Genomic DNA, 9,085 nt, shown 5'->3' with positions numbered 1-9,085 from the left:
ACGTTATTGTGACGTTGCCGTGACGTTACCACTCAACAAGTGATAAGAGTCAACCCCCTTCACATAGCAACAACACACACGGACACACACACACAGCCAGCTAGCTGGCTACACCAGGGCCGTGTTCCGGCTAGCTGGCTACACCAGGGCCGTGTTCCGGCTAGCTGGCTACACCAGGGCCGTGTTCCGGCTAGCTGGCTACACCAGGGCCGTGTTCCGGCTAGCTGGCTACACCAGGGCCGTGTTCCGGCTAGCTGGCTACACCAGGGCCGTGTTCCGGCTAGCTGGCTACACCAGGGCCGTGGTCCGGCTAGCTGGCTACACCAGGGCCGTGTTCCGGCTAGCTGGCTACACCAGGGCCGTGTTCCGGCTAGCTGGCTACACCAGGGCCGTGTTCCGGCTAGCTGGCTACACCAGGGCCGTGTTCCGGCTTGCTGGCTACACCAGGGCCGTGTTCCGTAGAGGAACTAACAGGTGTTGTTGAAACAGGGAGGTTACAACCTGATTTATATGGATATATACATCCCATCCATCACCAGTACATTATTCAATTCACCATCCAAGTCTACAGCCTGGTTCCATTGATACCAGAGGACTGGTTGAAATATAAAGAGCATTCTGACCAGTCTAACTGAGATACAGATCAACCTAACACTGTCCCGATACACTAACAAGCACACCACTCTGAATTCAAGTAGTGTTTTTTGCCGTACAAGCTTAAATAGTATGGTACTTAAAGTGAAGTATAGTATTGTAAATGCATGGTAAATAGTAATGATGTAATCTATTGGGCTATGCATACTAAGTAGTGTGCTAGTATGGACACTGAGCCACAGTTAGGGGACCAAGGAGAGGAGAGACACTCACCCTGAGGCTTTGGGGAAGGTGGGTGATCTGGCAGAGCTCCGCTTGGAGAGGTCGAGCACACTGTTCACTACGGGAGGAGGAATCACACAACTAGTTAGAGTCCAGACAACTAGTTAGAGTCCAGACAACTAGTTAAAGGCCGGACAACTAGTTAGAGATGTGTGGGTTCTAAGTCCTGTTGGATTCTCTACCTGGTGTGGATCAAGGTCAAAGATAGGACGAGGATTCTAATATCCCATAACTCTTTGCATCAACGCAGAAGAATTCTAAAACAAAAGGGACCAAGCGATGCTAGTTAGCGACGGCACTGGTCCCACGAATCTCGTTTATTTCCAGAAGCTACGACGTTATCCTCACCTTGGCATCTTCAACCTCGGTGTGGGTTCTCTCCCTGAGTTGGTCTACCACAAAGCAGGATCAAATAGTTAGCCAGCTAACTTTGATAAGCATCCAGAAATAACGACTCATTTTCTCATTCTTTATAAAAAAAAAAGTTAAACTTGTAGATATGTGTTTTCGGGTTGTTGAATCAACTGACCCGTCGCTAAGCACCGGCCCCCTTGGTTACTGTTGCTACCTCAGATGACATTTTCCCAGGAAGCCCATTTCCCCCCTTCTGACCATTGGCCAAATCTCCTCACAATGATCTCAAACTATGTTTTTAATACACAATGAAAAATAAACACCCGACTACCCCTTGCTCAAATCAGGAAACTCTTGGGTATGTTGTGGTGGACTGTCATTACAATTGCTTCACTGGAACCTGGTCAAATTGTTTTGTATCGTGGCTTGCCACTGAATGGCTCTGAATGCACTGTGCATAGTCGAAGATACTAACCAATTTTGGGATAATATGTGCTCTCAAATCGTTTGCTGATGTTCGAAAGCAGACGAGTTAAAATTCCTAATATAGCCAACTTAGCTAGCTAACATACATTTAGAGAAAACAAGTTATATTAAGTGGCTAGCTAGCTAGCGTTAGCAACGTTTGGTGGTCAATAAGAAAGAGCTAGCTAACCAAGCTGAGCTAGCAAACACTAACAAAAGTATCATTACGGATTCAAAAAAATACTCCATCAACGGGCTCTGCATTTCAGGAATCATTGGCAAGTACCCCTGGTCCACTGTTTAATTATTTAACCATTTAAACAATGATTTTTTGAAGAAAACAAGGTTTTTGCCCACTGCCCTCACTGGCTTTCATGCGTTTCGGACTCGACTACAGTTGCTATCTATTGGAGCGATGCGATTGGTTGCCCAAAATTCCAGGGCGGGGCTTAGCGAAGAGTCAATTAAACCATGCCCATTTCAAGCTTATCTTAAAAAAATACGAATAATATCTAATTAGTTAGGCAAGTTAGCTGGCTAACTCCTTGATCCTGCTTTGTAGTATACCCCCCTGGTGTGGGTTCTAAGCCCTGTTGGGTTCTCTACCTGGTGTGGGTTCTAAGCCCTGTTGGGTTCTCTACCTGGTGTGGGTTCTAAGTCCTGTTGGGTTCTCCACCTGGTGTTGGTTCTAAGTCCTGTTGGGTTCTCCACCTGGTGTTGGTTATAAGTCCTGTTGGGTTCACTATCTGGTGTTGGTTCTCTACCTGGTGTTGGGTTCTAAGCCCTATTGGGTTCTTTACCTGGTATTGGTTCTAAGCCCTGTTGGGTTCTCTCCCTGGTGTGGGTTCTAAGTACTGTTGGGTTCTCTCCCTGGTATGGGTTCTAAGTCCTGTTGGGTTCTCTCCCTGGTGTTGGATTGTAAGTCCTGTTGGGTTCTCTCCTGGTGTGGGTTCTAAGTCCTGTTGGGTTCTCTACCTGGTGTTGGTTCTAAGTCCTGTTGGGTTCTCTCCCTGGTGTGGGTTCTAAGTCCTGTTGGGTTCTCTACCTGGAGTGGATTCTAAGTCCTGTTGGGTTCTAAGTCCTGTTGGGTTCTCTACCTGGTGTTGGTTCTAAGTCCTGTTGGGTTCTCTACCTGGTATTGGTTCTAAGTCCTGTTGGGTTCCCTCCCTGGTGTTGGTTCTAAGTCCTGTTGGGTTCTCTACCTGGTGTTGGTTCTAAGTCCTGTTGGGTTCTCTCCCTGGTGTTGGATTGTAAGTCCTGTTGGGTTCTCTCCTGGTGTGGGTTCTAAGTCCTGTTGGGTTCTCTACCTGGTGTTGGTTCTAAGTCCTGTTGGGTTCTCTCCCTGGTGTTGGTTCTAAGTCCTGTTGGGTTCTCTCCCTGGTGTTGGTTCTAAGTCCTGTTGGGTTCTCTCTCTGGTGTTGGTTCTAAGTCCTGTTGGGTTCTCTCCCTGGTGTGGGTTCTAAGTCTTGTTGGGTTCTCTCCCTGGTGTGGGTTCTAAGTCCTGTTGGGTTCTCTACCTGGTGTTGGTTCTAAGTCCTGTTGGGTTCTCTCCCTGGTGTTGGTTCTAAGTCCTGTTGGGTTCTCTCCCTGGTGTTGGTTCTAAGTCCTGTTGGGTTCTCTCTCTGGTGTTGGTTCTAAGCCCTGTTGGGTTCTCTACCTGGTGTGGGTTCCTCCTCCTGGTTCTCCTGGTTCCGTGTCACAGTGAGGTCTAGAGGTGTGTCGAGGTCAGAACGCTGGGAGCCTGTGGCGGTGCTGGTAGAGGTGGTGAGGTGTGTCTTGGAGACGTACTCTATAGCAAACTGCCTGACCATCCTCCTCATCAGTTCCTGGGCAACCAGAGGGATGTTAGGGTCCCCACCGGACGACAGCTCTGGCATGGACAGACAAGCAATCAATCACATGTATATATACTGCCCACGTACATTTCTATAGCATTTATAAACCAGGTAGCCAACGATGCTGCATTAGAGTTTACAGGTCACCCGTCATCTCTACCGGCTTTTAGTTCCTATGGAAATGTCACTGTTCTAGTTGAGTGGGCGGGGACTCACCCTTCTTATGGAACACGGCGTGGAGGAACCTGTGAGCTGACAGGCTGCTGTCCGAGAGGGAGGGGCCTTGGGAGGGGGAGGCGGCCGCCACCGGGACATGGTCCTATCAGGAGGAGGAAGAAGAAGAGGCAATGACATCACTAACGCATCATTAATAAAACGCATACAAACCAACACGTATCAGCTAACCACATCGTAAGTCGATGACACAGGTCGGTGACGTGGCACGCAACCATTGGTTGATGCATGCAGCGTCCGAGCAGCGGGAAACACGACCAATGTCACCCGAATGACAACGGCTACCAAAAACGTTTCGCAGCGACTGACAAGAGAAACCCCCCAGTGAATCCCGATATTAGCTGTGACCGAAGCGTTTCCACGACTGCTGGAAGTGAATCAAGATAGAAAATAACAGCATGTTTTATAGAATGAGCTGAACTTACATTGATCAGGAGGCCGCAGAAGGAACAGCCGGCCTCCACTGCCCAGTCGTCCAGCTCCTCTGGTTCACAGTCTGAACACACACAAACACACACAGGACTCACGGTCAATAAGGCCTCAGTCGAATCCAACTGGGAGCAAACACGTGTACACGCACACGCACACACACGCACACGCACACGCACACGCACACACACACACACACACACAGGACTCACGGTCAATAAGGCCTCAGTCGAATCCAACTGGGAGCAAACACGTGCACACACACACACACACACACACACAATCACATGTCAAAAAGACAAGCCTCATGTATAACACAAAATACTTGTACGCAAATACACACACACACACACGGACACTCACCATCAAAAATATTGAGGTCTCTGAGCAGCAACGGGCCATAGATTCCCTCCAGAATGCTCTCGAACCCTGCACAACACAATGGAATACACACTATCAACACACACCTTTCTCTGACTGTGCCAACATTGGGCTCATTGTTTTGATTTTACTGGTTGTCTGCAGGAAACCAGATGAGTGAGTGTCAGTGGAGGCTGCCGAAGGGGAGGAGGACGGCTCATAATAACGGCTGTAAATGGGAGTCAATGGAATGGCATCAAACACGTGGTTTCCATGTGATTCATACCATTCCATGAACTCCCTTCCGGCCATTACTATGAGCCGACCTCCCCTCTGAGCAGCCTCCACTAAAACAACACCACGACTTGTCTGGCAGCTGTCATTTACCATTGTAATCAGAGAAAAATGGGCACAGTTTAAAAACGGCAAAGGCTATTCATTAAGGAGCATCTAGACAAACCAGTTTTAAATGCACGTGGATGTGACCGTGTTTTAACCAGATACCCAGTCTTTGCCTCCATGTACACTGGCTAGCATTTACATTTACATTTTAGTCATTTAGCGGACGCTCTTATCCAGAGCGACTTACAGTTAGTGAATACATATATTATTATTTTTATACTGGCCCCCCGTGGGAATCGAACCCACAACCCTGGCGTTGCAAACGCCATGCTCTATCAACTGAGCTACATCCCTGCCGGCCATTCCCTCCCCTACCCCTGGACGACGCTGGGCCAATTGTGCGCCGCCCCATGGGTCTCCCGGTCGCGGCCGGCTACGACAGAGCCAGGATTCGAACCAGGATCTCTAGTTGCACAGCTATTATAGACCACTGCGCCACTCGGGAGGTTACCTAGCAAGCTAAGTTATAATATTAAAAAAGAGACATAGCTTTGTAGTAGAATAGCTATGACAGCAGTCTCCAACTCCAGCCTGGTCTCAGAGCAAAACGTATTATATTTTACTAAAATACATGCCACTCCATTTAGTATACACTGAGTGTACAAAACGTAGACTGACCAGGTAAACGCTATGATCCCTTATTGATGTCACCTGTTAAATCCACTTCAAAAATCAGTGTAGATTTTTAAGCCTTGAGACATGGATTGTGTATGTGCGCCATTCTGAGGGTGAATGGGCAAGACAAAAGATTTAAGTGCCTTTGAACGGGGTATGGTAGTAGGTGCCAGGCGTACCTGTTTTGAGTCAAGAACTGCAACGCTGCTGGGTTTTACACACTCAACAGTTTTCCGCGTGTATCAAGAATGGTCCACCAACCAAAGGACATCCAGCCAACTTGACACAACTTGTGGGAAGCATTGGAGTCAACGTGGGCCAGCGTCCCTGTGGAACGCTTTCGACACCTTGTATAGGCCATGCCCCGACGAATTTGAGGCTCGAGGGCAAAAAGGGGGCTCAACTCAATATTAGGAAAGTGTTCGGTGTGTTAATTAACGTTAGGTTACATTACTAGACTAGAAGTAAAATAGTAAACGATTAGTAAATGTTACGTTTGGATGGGTGGGAGTATAACGCAAACGTCTAACGTCCCAAAGGTTGTGTGTTCAACTATCATCAGGGACAACTTCAGCAACTAATTATTACTTTTTAGCTACTTTGCAACTACTTAGCATGTTAGCTAACACTAACCCTTTAACCTAACTCCTAACCTTAACCCCTAACCTACTTAGCATGTTAGCTAACACTAACCCTTTAACCTAACTCCTAACCTTAACCCCTAACCTACTTAGCATGTTAGCTAACACTAACCCTTTAACCTAACCTTAACCCCTAACCTACTTAGCATGTTAGCTAACACTAACCCTTTAACCTAACTCCTAACCTTAACCCCTAACCTACTTAGCATGTTAGCTAACACTAACCCTTTAACCTAACTCCTAACCTTAATCCCTAACCTACTTAGCATGTTAGCTAACTCCTAACCTTAACCCCTAACCTACGTAGCATGTTAGCTAACCCTTTAACCTAACTCCTAACCTTAACCCCTAACCTACTTAGCATGTTAGCTAACCCTTTAACCTAACTCCTAACCTTAATCCCTAACCTACTTAGCATGTTAGCTAACACTAACCCTTTAACCTAACTCCTAACCTTAACCCCTAACCTACGTAGCATGTTAGCTAACCCTTTAACCTAACTCCTAACCTTAATCCCTAACCTACTTAGCATGTTAGCTAACACTAACCCTTTAACCTAACTCCTAACCTTAACCCCTAACCTACTTAGCATGTTAGCTAACCCTTTAACCTAACTCCTAACCTTAACCCCTAACCTACTTAGCATGTTAGCTAACCCTAACCCTTTAACCTAACTCCTAACCTTAACCCCTAACCTACTTAGCATGTTAGCTAACCCTAACCCTTTAACCTAACTCCTAACCTAACGTAGCATATCATACTAAAGCAGTCTAACGTAATATCATACTAAACGGGTCAAAGCAAACTGGTGCAATCAAGACGTAGGATACTATACATCCCACAATTCATATTATATAGGAGTACCACAGTATGAGTCATAATACCCATAAAACCTAGTGGTCAAACAAGGAAATGGTTCAAATCATTTTTTTAGAAACACTTTAAATAAGGGCTGTGTTTTGTGTAGGCATACCCTGCGTGACGTTTTGATAACCGTGTAAATCTCCCTATGTCAATATATTTGCCTGTATTTAACCCCCCAAAAATTAAATGCTAATTAGCTGCTAATGTGGCTATCATAAAGAACTACAAATGCCATGATGATCTGGACCAGACTGCCGAATCAAGGCAAAGGTAAGAATCTCTGGATTAACTATCGAATGTTAGCTAAATTTAGTAATTAATAAATTGGCTAAATGTATTTTAATTGACAATTCTGTGAACTGTCTTGTGCAAGTTTTTAATGTACATAATACCTCTCAGCAAAAGGTGTCAGCTAGAGATGACGTGCATGGAGCTGGCAGGGATTTGTAGTCTTGCATGATGTCTACTTTGATGCTAATTAGCATTTTCGAATCAGAGTAAATAGAGCCGAATATATTGATAAAAGTCACCTTGTCCTAGAGAGATTTACATGGTTATCAAAACGTCACGCCAGGGTAAGCTTACACGAAACACAGCCCTTATTTTAAGTGTTTCTAAAATTCCCCTATGGGAAAAACGAATGGTGGAAAAAACGATTCAAATCAAATCAAATTTTATTTGTCACATACACGTGTTTAGCAGATGTTATTGTGGGTGTAGCGAAATGCTTGTGCTTCTAGCTCTGACAGTGCAGTAACATCTAACAAGTAATATCTAACAATTTCACAACATATATCCAATACACACAAATCTAAGTAAGGAATGGAATTAAGAATATATACATATATGGACAAGCAATGACAGAGCGGCATGGACTAAGATACAGTAGAATATTATAGAATATTCAATCATTAGCTACTGTATTTTAGTCAATACCACTCCGACGTTGCTCGTCCTAATATGTATATATTTCTTAATTCCATTATTTTACTTTTAGATTTGTGTATATTGTTAAGATACTTCTGCACTGTTGGAGCTAGGAACACAAGCATTTAGCTACACCCGCAATAACATCTGCTAAATATGTGTATGTGACCAATAACATTTGATTTGTGGTCTGCGTTGAGATCTGGCTGTCCACCTCAGGAGGTCAGGGATGTATTTGTGTGCGGATTTCTCCTCAGTCTGGACGCAAATCAAGCTACCTGAAAGCGCATACAGTGGACAACGTCATCAGCACTCCTCCCACAAGTCTCCAGAAAACTTGTTAGCTAGCTAATATTTAGAAAAACACTTGTTGGGCTAGAGTTATGCTAACCCTTTTGCAATCCATTTATATTTTCTTGCTAGCTTGCTGATTAGCTACAGTCAGTAGTTATTGGAGACCGAGGCAACGTTTCTCAGCCAGTCGAAATCATAATAAATAAATAAATTGGTCATTTAGCAGACGCTCTTATCCAGAGCGACTTACAGGAGCAATTAGGGTTAAGTGCCTTGCTCAAGGGCACATCGACAGTTTTTTCACCTAGTCGGCTCTGGGATTAGAACCAGCGACCTTTCGGTTGCTGGCACAATGCTCTTAACCACTAAGCTACCTGCCCATCCCATGAATCAACTGGCATCATTTTTATGGATATATACAAAGAAATGTCAATTGAAAAAAGGTAAAACGAAGTGCAGCTAGTTTGCGGTCTTTCCAGCTTCAGTTTGAAGTGATTGTGTTAGCTGTGTTGTTGGCTAGCTCCTCTCTGAACAACAGTGTCCCGATGAGCCGGCCGCGACCGGGAGACCCATGGGGCGGCGCACAATTGGCACAGTGTCGTCCAGGGTAGGGGAGGGAATGGCCGGCAGGGATGTAGCTCAGTTGGTAGAGCATGGCATTTGCAACGCCAGGGTTGTGGGTTCGATTCCCACGGGAGCCAGTATGAAAAAAAAAAAGACAAAAAAAAAATGTAGGCACTCAATAACTGTAAGTCGCTCTGGATAAGAGCGTCTGCTAAAATGACTAAA

The 9,085-nt window shown here is 45.3% G+C and overlaps 1 protein-coding gene across 1 annotated transcript in view; it reads right to left on the bottom strand.

The window, feature by feature from the left end:
- The window catches only part of LOC311125981 (uncharacterized protein), a gene marked incomplete at its 5' end in the record, with an annotated part of 24,586 nt that extends 19,940 nt beyond the window's left edge, over positions 1-4,646 (bottom strand). Inside the window, 5 exons of the mRNA XM_084200004.1 lie at positions 868-934; positions 3,353-3,565; positions 3,747-3,849; positions 4,190-4,260; positions 4,557-4,646. Coding sequence (XP_084056130.1) covers positions 868-934; positions 3,353-3,565; positions 3,747-3,849; positions 4,190-4,260; positions 4,557-4,646 — 544 coding nt within the window. The remainder of the gene's footprint in view (positions 1-867; positions 935-3,352; positions 3,566-3,746; positions 3,850-4,189; positions 4,261-4,556) is intronic.
- Between the last annotated feature and the right edge of the window lie 4,439 nt (positions 4,647-9,085).

The sequence above is a fragment of the Coregonus lavaretus genome, assembly GCF_964263955.1.
Source record: "Coregonus lavaretus genome assembly, contig: HAP1_SCAFFOLD_1610, whole genome shotgun sequence".
NCBI lineage: Eukaryota > Metazoa > Chordata > Actinopteri > Salmoniformes > Salmonidae > Coregonus > Coregonus lavaretus.
This window is presented reverse-complemented; position numbering and strand designations above follow the sequence as displayed.